The sequence below is a fragment of the Bombina bombina genome, chromosome 1 (assembly GCF_027579735.1).
Source record: "Bombina bombina isolate aBomBom1 chromosome 1, aBomBom1.pri, whole genome shotgun sequence".
In the NCBI taxonomy this organism is placed as follows: Eukaryota; Metazoa; Chordata; class Amphibia; order Anura; family Bombinatoridae; genus Bombina; species Bombina bombina.
In genome coordinates this window covers 49,851,191-49,874,324 of record NC_069499.1, presented here as the reverse complement: position 1 = coordinate 49,874,324, position 23,134 = coordinate 49,851,191, and the positions used below count along the sequence as shown (strand labels likewise).

At 38.3% G+C, this 23,134-nt stretch overlaps 1 protein-coding gene across 1 annotated transcript in view; it reads right to left on the bottom strand.

The window, feature by feature from the left end:
- Positions 1-23,134, bottom strand: part of LOC128636188 (phospholipase B1, membrane-associated) — a 100,433-nt gene that overhangs the window by 37,279 nt on the left and 40,020 nt on the right. Inside the window, exons 4-7 of the mRNA XM_053689236.1 lie at positions 21,999-22,057; positions 18,656-18,723; positions 16,962-17,005; positions 15,673-15,793 (exon numbers count right to left, since the gene is read on the bottom strand). Coding sequence (XP_053545211.1) covers positions 15,673-15,793; positions 16,962-17,005; positions 18,656-18,723; positions 21,999-22,057 — 292 coding nt within the window. The remainder of the gene's footprint in view (positions 1-15,672; positions 15,794-16,961; positions 17,006-18,655; positions 18,724-21,998; positions 22,058-23,134) is intronic.

Genomic DNA, 23,134 nt, shown 5'->3' with positions numbered 1-23,134 from the left:
CATTATACTTATGAACCCCTAATCTGCTGCCCCCAACATCGCAGACACCTACATTATATTTATTAACCCCTAATCTGATGCCCCCAATATCGCCGCAACCTAACTACATTTATTAACCCCTAATCTGCCGCCCACAACATCGCCACCACTATAATAAAGTTATTAACCCCTAAACCTACGTCTAACCCTAACCCTAACCCCCCTAACTTAAATATAATTTAAATAAATCTAAATAAAATTTCTACAATTAACTAAATAATTACTATTTAAAACTAAATACTTACCTATAAAATAAACCCTAAACTAGCTACAATATAACTAATAGTTACATTGTAGCTAGCTTAGGGTTTATTTTTATTTTACAGGCAACTTTGTATTTATTTAACTAGGTACAATAGTTATTAAATATTTATTAACTATTTAATAACTACCTAGTTAAAATAAAGACAAATTTACCTGTAAAATAAAACCTAACCTAAGTTACAATTACACCTAACACTACAATTAAATTAATTACCTAAATTAAATACAATTAATTACAATTAAATAAAATTATCTAAAGTACAAAAACAAATAAACACTAAATTACAGAAAATAATAAAGAAATTACAAGATTTTTAAACTAATTATATCTAATCTAATCCCTCTAACAAAATAAAAAAAGCCCCCCAAAATAAAAAAAGCCCCCCAAAATAAAAAAAGCCCCCCAAAATAAAAAAAGCCCTACCCTACACTAAATTACAAAGCAAACCATGACCAATTCCTAAAGATATGGAATTACTGGATCCTGAAGGGATATTAAAACATTACTGATAAGGAACTAGAACACACAAACATTAAAAGACACAGACATTAATTTAAAGTCACAAGAGGACATAGGACACTGACTGTTTATGAGAGACCCTTGTATAACAAAGAGGGGGGCTTCCTCCCTGGATCTACGGCAGGAGATTGAATGAGACAGGCAAGTTACAGTTAAAGTTTATGTTTTGTTTTATTGTTTAATATTTATTGTTATTATTTACAGTTGGGGGGTAAGAGGTTCAATTTATGCATTAGAGAGCTATAGAGGGAGGGAGATGGTCGTACTGTTACAAAGACTTTTCTGCTTCTTGGATGATATACACCCCTCTCGCTTTTGGAAGCTATAATAATATATGCAGACACACAGACATACGGAATACTCTGGTTGAAGCTGCGCTAAAATCTTATTTTCGCAATTTTGACATCACATGAACTCAAGCCTACCAGGCAAGGAACTGAAGATTTCTTTTTGAAAGGTGGGAGGGGCAAGGGATCTTACCTGAATGAATAATATGTGATGTAAGTTTTATATGTTCTGCAATAATAAAAATAATTTCAACTAAAAGGGCCTTTTGCGGGGCATTGCCCCAAAGTAATCAGCTCTTTTACCTGAAAAAAAAATTACAATCCCCCCCAACATTAAAACCCACCACCCACACAACCAACCCTACTCTAAAACCCACCCAATCCCCCCTTAAAAAACCTAACACTAACCCCTTTAAGATCACCTTACCGGGAGACGTCTTCACCCAACCGAGCCTAAGACCTCAACGAAGCCGGGAGAAGTCTTCATCCAAGCCAGGCGAAGTGGTCCTCCAGATGGGCAGAAGTCTTCATCCAGACGGCATCTTCTATCTTCATCCATCCGGTGCAGAGTGGGTCCATCTTCAAGACATCCGACGCAGAGCATCCTCTTCTTTCCACGGCTAAACTCAGAATGAAGGTTCCTTTAAATGACGTCATCCAAGATTGCATCCCTTCAATTCCGATTAAGGTAGAAAAAATCCTATTGGATCAGCCAATAGGATTGAACTTCAATCCTATTGGCTGATTGCATCAGTCAATAGGATTTTTTCTACCTTAATTCCGATTGGCTGATAGAATTGTAATTTTTTTTTCAGGTAAAAGAGCCAATTACTTTGGGGCAATGCCCCGCAAAGGGTTATTTGAAATTTAGTGTAGGGTGGGGCTTTTTTTATTGTGGGGGGGGGGTATTTTGTTAGGGGGATTAGATTAGGTGTAATTAGTTTAAAAATCTTTTAATTTCTTTATTATTTTCTGTAATTTAGTGTTTTGTTTTTTTTGTACTTTAGATAATTTTATTTAATTGTAATTAATTGTATTTAATTTAGGTAATTAATTTAATTGTAGTGTAGTGTTAGGTGAAATTGTAATTTAGGTTAGGTTTTATTTTACAGGTAAATTTGTCTTTATTTTAACTAGGTAGTTATTAAATAGTTAATAACTATTTAATAACTATTGTACCTAGTTAAAATAAATACAAAGTTGCCTGTAAAATAAAAATAAACCCTAAGCTAGCTACAATGTAACTATTAGTTATATTGTAGCTAGTTTAGGATTTATTTTATAGGTAAGTATTTAGTTTTAAATAGGAATAATTTAGTTAATTGTAGTAATTTTATTTAGATTTATTTAAATTATATTTAAGTTAGGGGGTGTTAGGGTTAGGGTTAGACTTAGGTTTAGGGGTTAATAACTTTATTATAGTGACGGCGGCATTGGGGGACAGCAGATTAGGGGTTAATACATGTAGGTAGGTGGTGGCGATGTTAGGGCCGGCAGATTAGGGGTTAATAATATTTAAATAGTGTTTGTGATGCAGGAGTGCGGTTTAGGGGTTAATATATTTATTATAGTGGCGTTTATGTCCGGTTCGGCAGATAAGGGGTTAAAATATTTATTTTAGTGTTTGCAATGTGGGGGGTCTCGGTTTAGGGGTTAATAGGTAGTTTATGGGTGTTAGTGTACTTTTTAGCACTTTAGTTAAGAGTTTTATGCTACGGCATTGTAGTGTAAAACTCTTAACTACTGACTTTTAAATGCGGTACCAGTCTTGACAGGAGAGGGTTTACCGCTCACTTTTGGTCAGACTCGTAATACCGGCGCTATCAAAGTCCCATTGAAAATATAGGATACGCAATTGACGTAAGTGGATTTGCGGTATTTCCGAGTCTGGCCAAAAAAGTGAGCGGTACACCTGTACCTGCAAGACTTGTAATACCAGCGGGTGTTAAAAAGCAGCGTTAGGACCTCTTAACACTGCTTTTTAAGGCTAACGCACAACTCGTAATCGAGGCCACTGTGTCTAAAAAAACAAGGTACATACCTTAATTTAAAAATACTTTATTGCTAAAAAATGCTAACCACCATCTAAGCCTTCAGTGAGTCATAATCCTTTTGTGGGTGTTTTGTATAGGTATGTATTTATGTGTAGATATATATATATATATATATTATATGTATGTATTTATGTGTTTATATGTGTATTTATGTGTATATATATGTGTATTTATGTGTTTAGATATTTATTTATGTGTATATGTGTGTATTTATGTATATATATTTATGTGTATATATATATATATATATATATATATATATATGTATTTATGTGTATTTATGTGTTTATATATGTATTTATTTGTGTGTATATATATATATATATGTATTTATGTGTATATATGTGTAGTTATGTGTTCATATATGTATTTATGTGTATATATATGTGCATTTATATATGTATTTATGTGTGTATATATATATATATATATATATATATGTATTTATGTGTGTATATATATATGTGTATTTATTATTATTATTATTATCGGTTATTTGTAGAGCGCCAACAGATTCCGCAGCGTATATATATATATATATATATATATATATATATATATATATATATATAGTAAAGCAGTTATGGATCCCACGGACGGACTCCGTGTTGCAGCAAGGACCCAAAAAAAGCAGGCACACAGGTTTTTTCAAAAACACTCCGGTTTATTTGCAAAGTTGATTACCAAACGTTTCGGCTCACACACGAGCCTTTGTCAATGGTGTACAAAACCAAATGTGAAAAACTAGAACACAAACTAACCTTAAATACCCACCCAGCCCAAGTGATAGACCAATCAGAGAGAGTAACCGCGGCACACCCACTCACACAGACCTAAACAGCTTATTGCCGGGCTCAATGTGGGCGTCACGTGACGTCATCACGTTACCGCCGTCCTGTGTGTAACCACGGAAACATGCGTAACCATGGAGACAAAGCATACACAAATGTACTGTGCGGGTGCGCTGGCGGGTAAGCCTCTGATGGGAAACATATCAATTAATCAAACAGTGATCTGAATACCCCTATATACAAATACAATAAAGGAATAGGTATCTATCTATATGCAACATTAAGACAAACCTAATATGTAGCTTATAAAGTAAATAGCGCTACCGCAGCCCAAAGTATAAAAAACTAATAACACAGCCCTCTATACTCATAGTATCAAGGCATGTGGGGAGGTAGCAGGTGAGGGCATAAAAAACAATCTCAAGCCCCCTGGATATTTAGGCAGGTATACATTGCATCATGCCAGAGGAGTAGGTAGAAATTAAGTCCTGGATGACTCCCAATTCTTCACATCTTATTTGTGTTTATACCAACAGCCAAAGTCTATGTTGACATTCAGGCCTCGAGGGGCAACTGTGTCCAGTGTGAAGATCCAACGGGATTCCATTCTTAATAGTGCCAGTCCTCTGTCACCACCACGTCTGTTGTGGGGCACATGGTCAATCAGCATCACTCGCAAAGAGGAAACAGAGTGTCCTGCAGTTGCAAAATGTCGCGCAACCGGTTGTTCAGATCGACCTTTTTCTATTGCTTGACGAATTGCTGTTTTATGGTTAGCCAAACGTTCTTTGAACGCTGTCACTGTTTTGCCTATGTAGAATTTGGAACATGGGCAAATAATGGCGTACACCACATATTCCGATGTGCAGGATAATCGATGTCTTATTTTGTATCTTTTGTTGTTATGGGGATGTTGAAATGATGTCCCAGCAATGAGATTGTTGCAAGTGACACAATTGCCACATTTGTAACATCCTGGTTTCCCTCTTGTGAGCCATGTCTGTTTTTCATAGCAGTGTGTGGGATCACTGAGTACTAGTAGATCCCTGAGGTTACTTGCTCGCTTGTATACCACCCGGGGTACCGGAGCATCCACAAAAGGTAGACTAGTGTCCTTGGAGATCATCATCCAATTCTTCCTTATCACATTCTGAAGCATCCCTGATCCCGGAGTGTAAGTAGTTACAAAGTTCATCCGTTTAGGTTGTTCCGTTACTGTCCGTTTCGGGATAGTGTCATTCTGGGTGAGCTGTATGGCTTCACTCTTTTGTTGATCTATTAGCATAGGTGGATATCCTCTGCTCAGAAATTTTTGTGACATTTCTTCAAGCTGTCTCTCTTTTCGGGAGTCATCCGTGTTGTTCCGGACGACCCGCAGGAGTTGTGAGGAGCTAACACCATCTCTCTGGAATCTAGGGTGGAAACTCTGGTAATGGAGTATAGAATTCTTATCAGTGGGTTTATTGAACAAGGTGGTGTGCAATTTATCACCATTAGGTGTTATTACTCTGAAAATTTCCAGGTCAAGAAAATGAATCTGATTGTTATTATGTTCCATTTTAAATTTAATCGTGGAGTTAAGGGTGTTTAATCTTTCAACCCACTCAATAAGTTTTTCAGGGGTATCACCCCAAATCAAGAAGACATCGTCTATGTATCTGCGATACATTTTGATGGGGTTCTGCCTGGAGAATATATTGTATTTTTCATACATCGCCATATAAATGTTAGCATACGATGGGGCCATATTTGACCCCATCGCAGTGCCCATAACTTGTGAGAAGTACTCGTTTTCAAATCGAAAATAGTTTTTCTCCAGGCAGAACTCCATCAGATGCAGCAGAAATTCCACAGGTGGACCAGTATATAGTGGGTTGTCAATCAGGATTTGTCGTACCATGTTGATACCATGCCCATGGGGTATCACCGTGTATAAACTTACTACGTCCATAGTAACTAGAGTGTCAGTAGGGGCCAGATTATCAAAGTCTTTCAGTAGTTTAATGAGTTCAGAGGAATCTCTGAGATGGGACTGAGTGTTTTGAACCACTGGTTGTAGGTAGAAATCAATGAATTCTGCTAAGGGTTGCATCAATGATCCCCTGGCAGACACAATAGGTCTGCCGGGGGGATCTTCGAGGGACTTATGGATTTTGGGCAGTAAATATAGTATTGGGCAGATTGGATGATCAACTGAAAGAAAGCCCAACACATCATCATCAATTACCCCAGCTTGATGTGCCAAGCCCAAGAATTCATCAATTTCTCTTTTAAAAGTTTTGGTAGGATTAGATTGTAGTTTGCGGTAGGTATTGTGGTCACGTAGTTGTTTAAAAGCCTCACCTCTATACTGTACATAGTCAAGTATCACTGTGGCCCCACCCTTATCCGCTGGCCTTATGACTATGTCCTTGTCAGTGGACAGAGACTTAATTGCCCGTCTTTCAGCACTTGTAATATTGTCTCTTGGCAGAGGCATATCTTTGTGTAGTTCAGTAAGGGTGGTTGTACAGATATGGTGGAATGTTTTTATTGACGAATGTGTGTTAGTCGGTTCAAAGGTGCTGCTTGCTTTAAATTGTTTAGGGGTCTGATTCTCCTTATCTTTAAAGAAGTCTTTAAGCTTCAACTGCCGTTGGAATCTACCCATGTCTACCATCAAATCAAAAAGGTCACAGTGGGGGGTGGGTACAAAGGACAATCCTTTATTAAGGATTCTTAATTCGTCACCTGTAAGAGGTCGTTTACTTAAATTATAGACTATTGTGTCTTTTTCTGTCGTGGCTGGTTTTTTCATTTTGCCCCGCCCCCTCCTGATGCTGCCGCCTCGGGGCCTACGGCTAAAGGGGGTTTCTGTGCAGATCTTGTGAGTACCCCACTTGCAGTGCTGTTAGTAGTGTTCTGAGTTTCACCTTCTGAGGAGTCCCCCCCACTACTGTCTACTGTGGTGAGATTAATTCGTCTGTTCTTGTTAAAAGGTGTTCTCCTACGTCCACCCCAAGTAGAGTCCTTCCCAAATAACCAGCTGTATACTTTTTTCTCTCTATAGTCGTTCTCAACCGTGACAAATTTTTTGTTCTTAAATGTTAGTAAGTCCTGTTTGTATTTTTCTACTTGTGTTCTTAATTTGGTGATCCAGTCTGTTGAACTGTCAGATGTGAGTACAGTTAATAAGGTGTCTTTAACAGTGTCAATTTCTTTTTTAATATTAGCTTTTAATCTAGTGACCTCCTCAATAACTAATAACATCAGATCATGTGAGCATTTACTTAAAATTCCACACCACCTTCTGCAAAAATCTATGTTGTTCCTGCCTAGGGTGGGGATATTCTTTACTCGAAATCCCCTGGGAATAAATTTCAGTTTATGATACTTAGATAAGTAAACAGCATGTGGTTCAAAACACTCAGTCCCATCTCAGAGATTCCTCTGAACTCATTAAACTACTGAAAGACTTTGATAATCTGGCCCCTACTGACACTCTAGTTACTATGGACGTAGTAAGTTTATACACGGTGATACCCCATGGGCATGGTATCAACATGGTACGACAAATCCTGATTGACAACCCACTATATACTGGTCCACCTGTGGAATTTCTGCTGCATCTGATGGAGTTCTGCCTGGAGAAAAACTATTTTCGATTTGAAAACGAGTACTTCTTACAAGTTATGGGCACTGCGATGGGGTCAAATATGGCCCCATCGTATGCTAACATTTATATGTTGATGTATGAAAAATACAATATATTCTCCAGGCAGAACCCCATCAAAATGTATCGCAGATACATAGACGATGTCTTCTTGATTTGGGGTGATACCCCTGAAAAACTTATTGAGTGGGTTGAAGGATTAAACACCCTTAACTCCACGATTAAATTTAAAATGGAACATAATAACAATCAGATTCATTTTCTTGACCTGGAAATTTTCAGAGTAATAACACCTAATGGTGATAAATTGCACACCACCTTGTTCAATAAACCCACTGATAAGAATTCTATACTCCATTACCAGAGTTTCCACCCTAGATTCCAGAGAGATGGTGTTAGCTCCTCACAACTCCTGCGGGTCGTCCGGAACAACACGGATGACTCCCGAAAAGAGAGACAGCTTGAAGAAATGTCACAAAAATTTCTGAGCAGAGGATATCCACCTATGCTAATAGATCAACAAAAGAGTGAAGCCATACAGCTCACCCAGAATGACACTATCCCGAAACGGACAGTAACGGAACAACCTAAACGGATGAACTTTGTAACTACTTACACTCCGGGATCAGGGATGCTTCAGAATGTGATAAGGAAGAATTGGATGATGATCTCCAAGGACACTAGTCTACCTTTTGTGGATGCTCCGGTACCCCGGGTGGTATACAAGTGAGCAAGTAACCTCAGGGATCTACTAGTACTCAGTGATCCCACACACTGCTATGAAAAACAGACATGGCTCACAAGAGGGAAACCAGGATGTTACAAATGTGGCAATTGTGTCACTTGCAACAATCTCATTGCTGGGACATCATTTCAACATCCCCATAACAACAAAAGATACAAAATAAGACATCGATTATCCTGCACATCGGAATATGTGGTGTACACCATTATTTGCCCATGTTCCAAATTCTACATAGGCAAAACAGTGACAGCGTTCAAAGAACGTTTGGCTAACCATAAAACAGCAATTCGTCAAGCAATAGAAAAAGGTCGATCTGAACAACCGGTTGCGCGACATTTTGCAACTGCAGGACACTCTGTTTCCTCTTTGCGAGTGATGCTGATTGACCATGTGCCCCACAACAGACGTGGTGGTGACAGAGGACTGGCACTATTAAGAATGGAATCTCGTTGGATCTTCACACTGGACACAGTTGCCCCTCGAGGCCTGAATGTCAACATAGACTTTGGCTGTTGGTATAAACACAAATAAGATGTGAAGAATTGGGAGTCATCCAGGACTTAATTTCTACCTACTCCTCTGGCATGATGCAATGTATACCTGCCTAAATATCCAGGGGGCTTGAGATTGTTTTTTATGCCCTCACCTGCTACCTCCCCACATGCCTTGATACTATGAGTATAGAGGGCTGTGTTATTAGTTTTTATACTTTGGGCTGCGGTAGCGCTATTTACTTTATAAGCTACATATTAGGTTTGTCTTAATGTTGCATATAGATAGATACCTATTCCTTTATTGTATTTGTATATAGGGGTATTCAGATCACTGTTTGATTAATTGATATGTTTCCCATCAGAGGCTTACCCGCCAGCGCACCCGCACAGTACATTTGTGTATGCTTTGTCTCCATGGTTACGCATGTTTCCGTGGTTACACACAGGACGGCGGTAACGTGATGACGTCACGTGACGCCCACATTGAGCCCGGCAATAAGCTGTTTAGGTCTGTGTGAGTGGGTGTGCCGCGGTTACTCTCTCTGATTGGTCTATCACTTGGGCTGGGTGGGTATTTAAGGTTAGTTTGTGTTCTTGTTTTTCACATTTGGTTTTGTACACCATTGACAAAGGCTCGTGTGTGAGACGAAACGTTTGGTAATCAACTTTGCAAATAAACCGGAGTGTTTTTGAAAAAACCTGTGTGCCTGCTTTTTTTGGGTCCTTGCTGCAACACGGAGTCCGTCCGTGGGATCCATAACTGCTTTACTGTTTGTCTCTCCCTAGTGTGAGCACCAGGTAGCTGACATACTCGTGAGTGCCGTTCACCTCTGCAATTTTGTATATATATATATATAGGATTAGAATGAAGAAAAACGAGGAACTCCCAAACTCTATTCCAAAGTGGGTAATTTATTAAGCAGACAAGTGAGAGACACAGTCACAGTGTGCAGGGTTGGATTTGATGCGTTTCCTGCATGCTCACATGCGCTTCATCAGAGATCTACAGGTGTTCACCTGTTGTCAGGTTAAATACTGGTGTTAGCCAATCATGTGTAAGTAGAACCTAATTAGTGTTGTGTGAAAAAATGTTAAGTGCAAGCAACAAAGTTAAAATATGTGTGAGACTTTCAAAAAGATAAGTGTTGTTAGGGAATAATGTGATAGGCATTGAATCTATGTCTAAAAATTGGCTTAACTATGTATTTCTAATAGTGAGGTTTAAAAGTGATAAAGTATTCCTAAAAACTAAATACAAAATATGATATTTATATTATACATAAGAGAAAAAACACAACAATATTCAAAATCACTAGAGTGATAAGCTGAACAATAATGATGAAAATAAAAGAAATTTTTCAAAATTACAATTGTAACATAAAAGACATAAATTTAAGCACAAAAAATAGAGTGAAGAAGGAACAACGTGTTGTTGAGAAGTAGAAAAAGGGAAAATGAATCTTTTTCATAAATGGCCACTACTGGGCTCTATCCAAGATCTAAAAAATAGATATTTATTTATTTGGATGCTGCCTGAGTATATTGGTTATTTACTTCAATTTTCATGAAAAAGGACAGAGCAGCAGTATTAGTAGTCATGATTCATATGATACTTGGAGAAATATGAGATATGATGGTCCTGCCAACCTAGGTAGCAAATAAATGAGTATTGTGACTACTAGCTATCCTGTAAAAAAGGATCTCTACTAGTTCTTGAGTTTCTAAATGATAAAAAAAAATGTAGTAAGAAACAGGTAAGCAATATTGGGGACAATTCTAATTTGGCGTATATGTAGTGAATACTTGTAGATTGCCTCTTGTGACTGACCCAATCCTAGGTGAACCTATTTATTAGGCACCTAGGGAGCTAGCTGAGTTATATATCAAAAAGCTATTAGACCTATGATGGTGATGACATCCTGTAGGTCTAATATTCATATTAGAAATTTATATGTAAAAAACAGAATTTATGCTTACCTGATAAATTACTTTCTCCATCGGTGTGTCCGGTCCACGGCGTCATCCATTACTTGTGGGAAATATCCTCCCCCACAGGGAAAGGCAAGGAGAGCACACAGCAAGAGCTGTCCATATAGCTCCCCCTCTGGCTCCGCCCCCCAGTCATTCGACCGACGGTTAGGAGAAAAAGGAGAAACTATAGGGTGCCGTGGTGACTGTAGTGTAAAGAAAAATTTTTCAACCTGATTAAAAAACCAGAGCGGGCCGTGGACCGGACACACCGTTGGAGAAAGTAATTTATCAGGTAAGCATAAATTCTGTTTTCTCCAACATTGGTGTGTCCGGTCCACGGCGTCTTCCATTACTTGTGGGAACCAATACCAAAGCTTTAGGACACGGATGAAGGGAGGGAGCAAATCAGGTTACCTAAACGGAAGGCACCACGGCTTGCAAAACCTTTCTCCCAAAAATAGCCTCCGAAGAAGCAAAAGTATCAAATTTCTAGAATTTGGCAAAAGTGTGCAGAGAAGACCAAGTCGCTGCCTTACATATCTGGTCAACAGAAGCCTTGTTCTTGTAGGCCCATGTGGAAGCCACAGCCCTAGTAGAGTGAGCTGTGATACGGTCAGGAGGCTGCCGTCCAGCAGTCTCATAAGCCAAGCGGATAATGCTTTTCAGCCAGAAAGAGAGAGAGGTAGCAGTAGCTTTTTTACCTCTCCTCTTACCAGAGTAAACGACAAACAAAGATGAGGTTTGTCTAAAATCTTTTGTTGCTTCTAAATAGAACTTTAAAGCACGAACAACATCTAAATTGTGTAATAAACGTTCCTTCTTTGAAACTGGATTCGGACACAAAGAAGGAACAACTATTTCCTGGTTGATGTTCTTGTTGGAAACAACTTTTGGAAGAAAACCAGGCTTAGTACGCAAAACAACCTTATCTGAATGAAAAACCAGATATGGTGGATTACACTGCAAAGCAGATAATTCAGAAACTCTTCTAGCAGAAGAAATAGCAACCAAAAACAGAACTTTCCTAGATAATAACTTAATATCTATGGAATGTAAAGGTTCAAACGGGACCCCTTGAAGAACTGAAAGAACTAAATTTAGACTCCAAGGAGGAGTCATGGGTCTGTAAACAGGCTTGATTCTAACCAAAGCCTGAACAAAAAGCTTGTACATCTGGCAAAGCTGCCAGTCGTTTGTGCAACAAGACGGATAATGCAGAAATCTGTCCTTTTAGAGAACTAGCTGACAACCCTTTATCCAAACCTTCTTGGAGAAAGGAGAGAATCTTTGGGATTTTAATCTTACTCCAGGAGAATCCTTTGGATTCACACCAACAGATATATCTTTTCCATATTTTATGGTAAATCTTTCTAGTCACAGGTTTTCTGGCTTGGACCAGAGTATCTATCACAGAATTTGAAAACCCACACTTGGATAAAATCAAGCGTTCAATTTCCAAGCAGTCAGCTGCAGAGAAACTAGATTTGGATGTTCGAACGGACCTTGTAAAAGAAGATCCTGTCTCAAAGGTAGCTTCCATGGTGGAGCCGATGACATATTCACCAGGTCTGCATACCAAGTCCTGCGTGGCCACGCAGGAGCTATCAGAATCACTGAGGCCTTCTCCTGTTTGATCCTGGCTATGAGCCTGGGAAGGAGAGGAAATGGTGGAAACACATATGCTAGGTTGAACGACCAAGGCGCCACTAATGCATCCACTAGAGTCGCCTTGGGATCCCTGGATCTGGACCCGTAGCAAGGTATCTTGAAGTTCTGACGGGACGCCATTAGATCCATGTCTGGAATGCCCCATAATTGGGTTAACTGAGCAAAGACCTCCGGATGGAGTTCCCACTCCCCCGGATGGAAAGTCTGACGACTCAAATAGTCCGCCTCCCAGTTGTCTACTCCTGGGATGTGAATAGCAGATAGATGGCAGGAGTGATTCTCTGCCCATTGGATTATCTTGGTTACTTCCTTCATCGCTAGGGAACTCTTTGTTCCCCCCTGATGATTGATGTACGCAAAAGTCGTTATGTTGTCCGACTGAAATCTTATGAACCTGGCTTCCGCTAGCTGAGGCCAAGCCAGGAGCGCATTGAATATAGCTCTTAGTTCCAAAATGTTTATCGGGAGAAGCGACTCTTCCCGCGACCATAGGCCCTGAGCTTTCAGGGAGTCCCAGACCGCGCCCCACCCCAAGAGGCTGGCGTCGGTCGTGACAATGACCCACTCCGGTCTGCGGAAACTCATTCCCTGAGACAGGTGATCCTGGGTCAACCACCAGAGAAGTTCTAGATAAGGTGCTACAGCGATGCCCCTCGGCCTTAGGACCGCTAGAAGGGACCCTAGCACCTTTGTGAAAATTCTGGGAGCGGTGGCTAAACCGAATGGAAGAGCCACAAACTGGTAATGTTTGTCCAGAAAGACGAACCTCAGGAACTGATGATGAGATTTGTGGATTGGGATATGCAGATACGCATCCTTTAGATCCACGGTAGTCAAAAATTGACCCTGCTGGATTGTCGGTAAGATTGTCCGAATGATTTCCATCTTGAAGGATGGAACTCTGAGGAACTTGTTTAATATCTTAAATCCAGAATTGGCCTGAAAGTTCCCTCTTTTTTGGGAACCACAAACAGGTTTGAGTAAAAACCTAGACCTTGTTCCCCGGAGGGGACTGGGTTTATCACTCCCATTTTTGATAGGTCTCTTACACAATGTAAGAATGCCTGTTTCTTTATCTGGTCTGAAGATAAGCGAGACAGGTGGAACCTTCCCTTTGGAGGAAGTCCCTTGAATTCTAACAGGTATCCCTTGGAAACTATCTCTAGTGCCCAGGGATCCAGAACATCTCTTGCCCAAGCCTGAGCGAAGAGAGATAGTCTGCCCCCTACCAGATCCGGTCCCGGATCGGGTGCTACCCCTTCAGAGCGGCAAGGAGAATGACTGGGGGGCGGAGCCAGAGGGGGAGCTATATGGACAGCTGTTGCTGTGTGCTCTCCTTGCCTTTCCCTGTGGGGGAGAATATTTCCCACAAGTAATGGATGACGCCGTGGACCGGACACACCAATGTTGGAGAAATAGATACTATCTAGGGTGGAACACATAACGATTGTGCTATAAAGCTTTAAAAGCTGTAATAGAATAATAATAAAAGAATAATAGAATAATTTGGATTGTTGTGATAGGAAATATAACTATAAAATAAACCTATATACTAAAGAAATTAAAATAGTAATAAAAATAAAAATAAAACCGATGAACACTCATTTGATTAATGTATGTTGTGTTTAACTGTGCCAAGGGAAAATAGAACTACCTGCTATAATTGAAAGGGAGGATATGGAGGAAATGGGCTCTGACAAATGATTATTTCTGGTGACATTATACATATGTATGTATTTATGTGTTTATATGTGTATTTATGTGTATATATGTGTATTTATGTGTTTGGATATTTATTTATGTGTATATATGTGTATTTATGTGTGTATATATATATATATATATATATATATATATATGTATTTATGTGTATATATGTGTATTTATGTGTATTTATGTGTTTATATATGTATTTATTTGTGTGTGTATATATATATGTATTTATATGTATATATGTGTAGTTATGTGTTCATATATGTATTTATGTGTATATATGTGCATTTATATATGTATTTATGTGTATATATATATATATATATATATATATGTTTTTATGTGTATATATGTGTATTTATTATTATTATTATCGGTTATTTGTAGAGCGCCAACAGATTCCGCAGCGTATATATATATATATATATATATATATATATGTATTTATGAGTATATATGTGTATTTATGTGTTTATATATGTATTTATGTGTATATACATATATGTATTTATGTGTATATATGTGTATTTATGTGTTTATATATGTATTTATGTGTATATATGTGTTAATATGTTGGAAAAACAGTGCAGATAGACTTGCTCAACACAGAGTTGTGACGAACCTTCAATTTGTAAAAAGAGCAAAAAAGCAAAGCACAAATAAAACACAGACCACCGCCATAAAGCGAATATAGCAATAACACAAATTTCTTTTGGTTTCCCACTGCATATACAATATAAACACTATACTGTAGTTTATTAAGTGTGCAATAACATTGTGTCTAAAAAAACAAGGTACATACCTTAATTTAAAAATACTTTATTGCTAAAAAATGCTAACCACCATCTGGGCCTGAGTCATAATCTTTTTGCTGGTGTTTTGTATATATAGGTATGTATTTATGTGTATATATGTGTATTTATGTGTTTATATATGTATTTATGTGTATTTATGTGTATATATGTGTATTTATGTGTATATATATATATATATATATATATATATATTTATGTGTATATAAGTGTAAATGTGTGTTTATATATGTATTTATGTGTATTTATGTGTTTATATATGTATTTATGTGTATATATGTGCATTTATGTATTTATATATGTATTTATGTGTGTATATATATATATATATATATATATATATATGTATTTATGTGTATTTATTATTATTATCGGTTATTTGTAGAGCGCCAACAGATTACGCAGCGTATATATATATATATGTATTTATGTGTATATATGTGTATTTATGTGTTTATAAATGTATTTCTGTGTATATATGTGATAATATGTTGGAAAAATGGTGCTGATAGACTTGCTCGACACAGAGTTGTGACGAACCTCCAATTTGTAAAAGAGCAATATCTGCGAAAAGCAAAAAAGCAAAGCACAAATAAAACGAGGTATGCCTGTATAGGTTGCTGTTTTTTTAATATATTTGTGTACTTAGTTTTTAATCTTACAAGGTATTAGCGCCAGTAACAGCCATGTTCAGCTGTGCATTCTCCAGAGGAGCTGGTCTGTAGCTTACGGTCATCCCCTTTGCAAAACCAGTTACACTGGGATTAAAAAGTTTGAAAATATCTGAAAAGAATAGTGAAGAAGAGAAATGCTTTATCATTATGACACAAATTATACATTAAAGATCCTTAAAGTAGAAACACTGTGGTTAAAGGGACATTATACACTAGATTTTTCTTAAATGTTTTGTAGATGATCCATGTACTGTATTTAGCCCACCTGGGAGTGTTTTTGTAACAATGTATAGTTTTGCTTATTTTTTAAGAACATTGTGCTTATTTTCAGACTCCTAACCAAGCCCCGCAGTGCCAGATGTATACACACGTTTACAGCCTCCTGCTGGTTCCTGTTTATGTTATCTTTGTTTTCATATGCAGGGACTGGGAGTGTCTGTTCTTCTTGTTTTCCCAGCCCCTCTCAGTGGGTGTCCCAGACTAACCTAGAAACAGTGCTAAACTGGGAGCTTCTAAGTAAGTTTTTAGAACATTTTATACTGGATTTTTAGATCAATGTCTGTGCATATTCTTCTTTATAGTAGTGTCTATTACACGCAGTTATAAGAAAATTGGTGTTTACGGTCCCTTTAATGATCTACCATTGTTTAATCACATGAGTACTGGTCTGTGAGTAGGCAAAGTAGGCAGCTGCCTAGAGGCAGATCTTAAAGTGATTTACAACAGTGCATATTTCTCCTATACATGCCTCCTTTGCATATTATTCCTATGTTTAAAACGCTGGGGAATATATTGACGCCCTACAAATAACTGATAATAATAAAATAATAACTCAATGCGGGTAAATACTGTGTTTTAGGACAATACAACAAGTAATGCGCTAAACATGGGTCAAATAACTGTCATTTAGAGAACCAGCATTGCTGAAATTAGGGATATATTTGGACAAATGCGTGCACACAAAGTATATGCACTATTTATAACAGCTTTATGTCCGATTTCTGAAGGTCAGAAGAAATAATCATTTTATAATCATATACCTTAAGGATACTATTTAAAATTTTCTTTTAGAAAGTCAGCTTCAGAATATTTCTGCTACTACACTTATGTGAGTATTGAAATCTAGTGGAATTGAGAGTGTGCCCTGCAAGAATGATGTATACGCAAAACACAATTGTTTGTTATCCAAAATAGATAGCTCTACCTGGGATAATTACAAAGACATGTAGTTAAATCATTTGCTTGTACACCTCATTGATAAGGTGTAAGATACTTACTGGGCAGGGTGACTAATTCTGAGTAGTTGCTGTAACCTCCGATGCTGAAAAAAACCCAAAAGTTATAGACTTTAAAAAGACATGAAAAGTTTGATCAACAACTGTGTAGTCATTAGTACCAAACAATAGAATAACTAAAAAATATGTAAAAATAAATACATTTTTAGATCACTTTTTTAGTCCAGAATGCGGCACGATCACAAAACATTTAGCATGCCTTTGTTATTTTCCCAATAAGGCAGATATTTCATTCTGCTTGCAAACCCTATCAACATTATATCACTATTATTGTCTATATGGATTTTTTTTTCAAGATATGATGTGCTAAAGTTATTAACTTTCTTATCTTTAATATTTAGTGGTTAAAATACTACTAAAGCTCAAAAGCATTTTAAAGAGAACTAGGAAGATTTGTTGTCCCTTTTGATGATGTCATTGGACATTTAAATTAGCACAAACTCCCCCTCCGTCTATTTAAAATGTCTAATGCTCACTCACCGCTATATTAGAGGAAATGTGGCAAAGTGGGAACACCAACGCATATGTGAGGGAAATGCCCGAAAGGACAGTGCCTCTGGTCTAGAGCTTTCTACTACTGCACCAAGTTAGTAGTTAAAGGGGCAGTCTAGTCAAAATTAAACTTTCATGATTCAGATAGGGCATGTAATTTTAAACAACTTTCCAATTTACTTCTATTATCTAATTTGCTCAATTCTTTAGATATCCTTTGTTGAAGAAATAGCAATGCACATGTGTGAGCCAATCACACAAGGCCTCTATGTGCAGCAACCAATCAGCAGCTACTGAGCATATCTAGATATGCTTTTCAGCAAGTGATATCAAGAGAATGAAGCAAATGAGATAATAGAAGTAAATTAGAAAGTTGTTCGAAATGACATGCTCTTTCTAAATCGCGAAAGAAAAAATGTGGGTTTCATGTCCCTTTAAGATCAATGAGCGCTCCCAGGCTGGTCTTTTCCACTTACTGCCCGGTAAAATCCCTCAACACATTTCTTATTTATGTATATATATCTTTATGGCTGTCAAACTAGCTCTTGCTAGAGCTTGGTGCCGACCTCAGGGCCCGAGGTGGAACCAAGTCATATCTATTATATCATACATAGAATCAATGGAGAGTGCTGTGTTTGCCGCCAATAACAAAATTACTTTACTGCATGTGTTGGGAGGCTTGGCGACAATGCCAGTAGAGTGGTACTGGACAGAGGCAAAGTAGTGGGTCTCCTGCGGATTACAAAATTATAATACGCTACTATCTTGGGATGCATCCTATTGGCATAGATATCAAAACAACAAATACCAATTCCTCACTCAAACTCCCTACTTCACCTTTGTCCAATCCTTTCCTCTTTTTCTCTCCCCTTACTCTTTCCACCCCTCTTTTTTTTCTTTCCACTGAGCTAAACAACATTGTGTTAATATATACCTTATGTTTGATTATCTAAAATGTTTCCTATTGAAAGAGAATAAGAACGTTGTAACCATTTTCCCACCCGCCCCCCATAAATCTAATGCATCTCACTTGGGTTTTTTTGTTTTGTTTTGTTTTGTTTTTCTCTTGTTTGACAAAGTATCAAAAGGTTTATATACTTCTTATTTGTTTTATATTGTATGAAGCAGTTCTAAGTTACAGTTTAATGGGCACCTGGAATGGCAAGGCAAGGGGCCACACTCACCTCCATGAAAACTGTCTGTATTCATTTGGAATTTCCAGTACATTTGTCGCATTTGCACCAATTGCCGCCTAAATAAACAGTGATTACCGTTATAATCAGGATTTACTAAACTTCTGCCCAAGGGTAATGCTCATATTCTCTAACCCATAATTTGTAGAGTTCTGTAGATCGGAAAACCCAGCTACTGAATTTGTTCTTTGCTTAATGTGAGTTTCATACTTTCAAACATTTCCCAAAGGCTAATCATGACAGAGAGGTGAGGAGGACTTGACAGATCGGGTGTGTCCAGGGTCGGCTCCAAGGGGGGGGAATTGGGGGCAATGCCCACCAAAATGGAATGCTGTGCCCCCTAAAAAAATATTGATATGATCATACACTTTAAAAATAATAAATAAAATAATGAATTGTTATGTAATGCTGCATGCTGGAGGCCGAGTTAGCTGCCGAACTGTGAGGTCCCATCAGGCATCTACAAGAAGCTCTGTGTCTTAACCTCTTATTTGGAATTGGGAGTTAATTAGAGACTTTTTAGACTTGTCTTTAACCCTATTAATTTTACCTAACTATCGTGAGTTACTCATTTTCTTAAAGAATAGACCATGATAAGACTATGATTGTACCATATAAATATAAGTCTATAAATGGCTACTGGCTTCTATCAACGCCTCAAAAGTGCACTGTGATCTTAGGCCGGGCCTAAGATCACAGTGCACTTTTGAGGCGTTGATAGAAGCCGGTAGCCATTTATAGACTTATATTTATATGATACAATCATATTCTTTAAGAAAAAGAAGCACAGAGGCGCCAACATGGCCTAGTAACGTCACGGCAGTCAGATACAAAACATCAGCAGGATAGGAAATATACTCACAAGCATAGCGCACCCAAATGGTGCTATTGTGGCAGCCTGGAACATCAAACAGTGGTCCAGCTCACTGGTGTCTCTAGCCAGATAGAGATGATCCTTGGCGAGGGCCTATCCTATGATGCCTATAAGGGCAAAAAAGGCACTCACATAGCCCAGTAACGTTTGTACACCAGATAAAAAAGGATTCAAGGTTGTACTTACAGGAAACAAAGCACCACCAGGTGCAATATCAGCAGTACTGGGACCTCTCAGCCGCCCAGTGGACTGTGGAATCCAATTTGCAGGATGCAGAAAATCACCACTTTGTAAGATAGAACTAGCACACACACTCTGCCCCCAAACAGGAGCAGAATAATTGTGATAAAGCAAGTGTATATTTAAAAACTTTTATTATAAAAACAGCAACATGTTTCTCAGCCACCACAGGCTGTTTCCTCCTGAGGAAACAGCCTGTGGTGGCTGAGAAACATGTTGCTGTTTTTATAATAAAAGTTTTTAAATATACACTTGCTTTATCACAATTATTCTGCTCCTGTTTGGGGGCAGAGTGTGTGTGCTAGTTCTATCTTACAAAGTGGTGATTTTCTGCATCCTGCAAATTGGATTCCACAGTCCACTGGGCGGCTGAGAGGTCCCAGTACTGCTGATATTGCACCTGGTGGTGCTTTGTTTCCTGTAAGTACAACCTTGAATCCTTTTTTATCTGGTGTACAAACGTTACTGGGCTATGGTGTGCCTTTTTTGCCCTTATAGGCATCATAGGATAGGCCCTCGCCAAGGATCATCTCTATCTGGCTGGAGACACCAGTGAGCTGGACCACTGTTTGATGTTCCAGGCTGCCACAATAGCACCATTTGGGTGCGCTACGCTTGTGAGTATATTTCCTATCCTGCTGATGTTTTGTATCCGACTGCCGTGACGTTACTAGGCCATGTTGGCGCCTCTGTGCTTCTTTCTCTTATAGATCACGCCACACCAGGATGACCGTCCTATGACAGAGAGCTGCCTTCTTTCTTTTGGATTATTCTTTGTGTGGACATTTTTGTTATTTGATTATACTAATATCATCTGGGTCCACTTGTGAGCATATCATCTCTAATAATCTGATATAAGTGTGCTAGATTTATTGTATATTCTCTTAATTATCTGTATATATCTGCTTACTGTTTGCTGCTTATTGTTAGCGCCCCCTAGGAGTGTGGTGTATGTTCCATATGCACCACCCTCCTTATATCTTTTACAATCATATTCTTATAGGTTCACAGTACATAGGTTGTATTAAGTAGCCTGATATCAGTTAGTTATTATGAATCAGGTTTAGCTAAATCTAATCTACAAAATTATCAGTACCAGAAAACCTAGTATCTTCACTGCTATTGCAAACAAAGGGGTTCATTGCATTGGGGGGTTTGGGGTGCATGGCTGTTTAGGGGACATGATTAAGATTTGAGAATGAGTTTAAGGGTTTTGGATCATGGTGATTAAGGGGTGAATTGTTTTTAAGGAGCTATTGCACTGGGGGTCTCAAGTTTAATGGCTCTGTTTTAGTGCACTGCATAGGATTTAGACTTCATTCTTTTACCTAGTGATTAAGCACATATTCTCAAAATGTTAATAGTGGGGGATAAGCCAGCCAGAAGCTACACTTCCCTGCAGAATATGTAGGTCTGCTCTTATTTTTACTGTAAATACATGCCCCCTCGTGAAAATAGAATGCCCCCCCATTTAATTTGTTCTGGAGCCGACCCTGGGTGTGTCATTGACAGGAGTGAGTTATCATGGACAACAGTGGGTGTGTCATGGACAGGAGTGAGTGTGTCTTGTACAGGAGTAAGTTGTTATGGACAGAAGTGTGTGTGTCATGGACAGGAGTGGGTGTGTCATGGACAGGAGTGGGTGTGTCATGGACAGGAGTGGTTGTGTCATGGTCAGGAGTGGGTGTGTGATGGACAGGAGTGGGTGTGGCATAGTCAGGAGTGGGTGTGTCATGGTCAGGAGTGGGTGTGTCAGAAAGGAGTGGGTGTGTGATGGGAGAGGTTGAGCAGAGCCAGGGCAGTGCCTGGAAACTGTGGGAGGAACAGTGGGCAGACCTGCTGATCTGTAACAAATCATACCTGCAATATCTGAGATTGTTGGGAGGTGAGGATTTAAAAAGACTGTGCAGATTTTGATAGTTTCTGAATTGTGAAAGTTTTATTTTGTCTTTAGTATTTAGGGTTTATTTTATAGTATGTTTATGTAAATGCAAGAAGGTCAGTTAGCAGCTCATGCAATACAACTATTTTCATCCAGGGATAAACCAAAAAGCTGCAATTTCTACTCCTTACAAAAATCTAGATGAAACTAAACATAACTCTCCAACTGCACCCCAGCTTTGTTTAGCTCTCCAACATTTGTTAACAGTAAAGCTAAGGAATGTGACAGAAATGTGCTGATCACTGCTCTTGCCCTTAGATCTAAGCCTAGGAACTTACCGTTAAGGAGTCGCCCATCGCTGCTAGGACTTTCACATCTGCAGGTTTTACTCTGTCAGCTGTTCAAGAAAAAGATGGCAAGAATATAAGGCTAATCATTTCCAGATCTGGGTTGTTTAGAATTTAAAGGGACAGTAACACCTTAAAATTGTAATATAACATTTTTGTTATGTATTGTTAATGCAACTTTGCTTTTCATGTAATTTAGCTCTGAGAAGTGAAGATTTTCAGAGCTAGAAATGCACCTGCTGACTTCTCAAGGATATACCTACTAAATATATGTTCCTAATTGGCTTTAACAGACAACAACTGCAAAACAATGCACTTTATACTAACAAACATACTCTGGCTAGCCTTGTTGTCTGCTGACTCAAGATCAGATTGGCTCCTCCAAATAAGACAAATGGTGGGTGGATTGTGGCTATTTAAAAACAACTGCAGAAAACAAAATGTTTGTTTAAACTTGGCTGTTGTGTTATTCTGTAGTAAGACAACAGAAATGCCTTGTAATTACAAGGTGTTTACTGTCCATTTAAGTTTTAATTTCTCCAGAAAAGGTTCTATTGACGATATATATTTATAGTTTGATTTGCAATGAAAGAGTAATCAGATTGGAGTCTAGTAGCCCTATCATATCATAGAGTTGCCCCTGGTCAGTATATTACATTCTCAAACTTTTCAACTTCAAAAATATTAATACAAATTTGAAATGCAGTAGATTTTCATACTTAATAAAAGACTAAGCCAGGTTGGTCAATAACAGTCTACGCAGCAGCCTAGGTACTTTTTACAGCATAGTGTGTCTGTCTTACTGGCATGAAGAGCAAGTTCTATATTCTGCAAACACAGCTGCCCAATGTAACGAGTAAGAGGTTACAAAGTAATAGTCATCACAAAATATTTTTCGGTTGGTGGGAGCTCATGTTTACTTGCACCACCTAGTGGAATTTAGGAGAATTTCGCTGTCAGTCATTAGGGGTGTGCATGTGGATGCTTCAGTAGCATTTGAATGCGGAAGGCAGCCTCTCGTGCCATTTGGCTCTTTACAGTGCTGTATTTATTTTTGTAGAAGTGCAACACACTAAGATCTGTGCAAATCCAGTTCATAGGGAATTGTACTTTCACAAGAATAAATG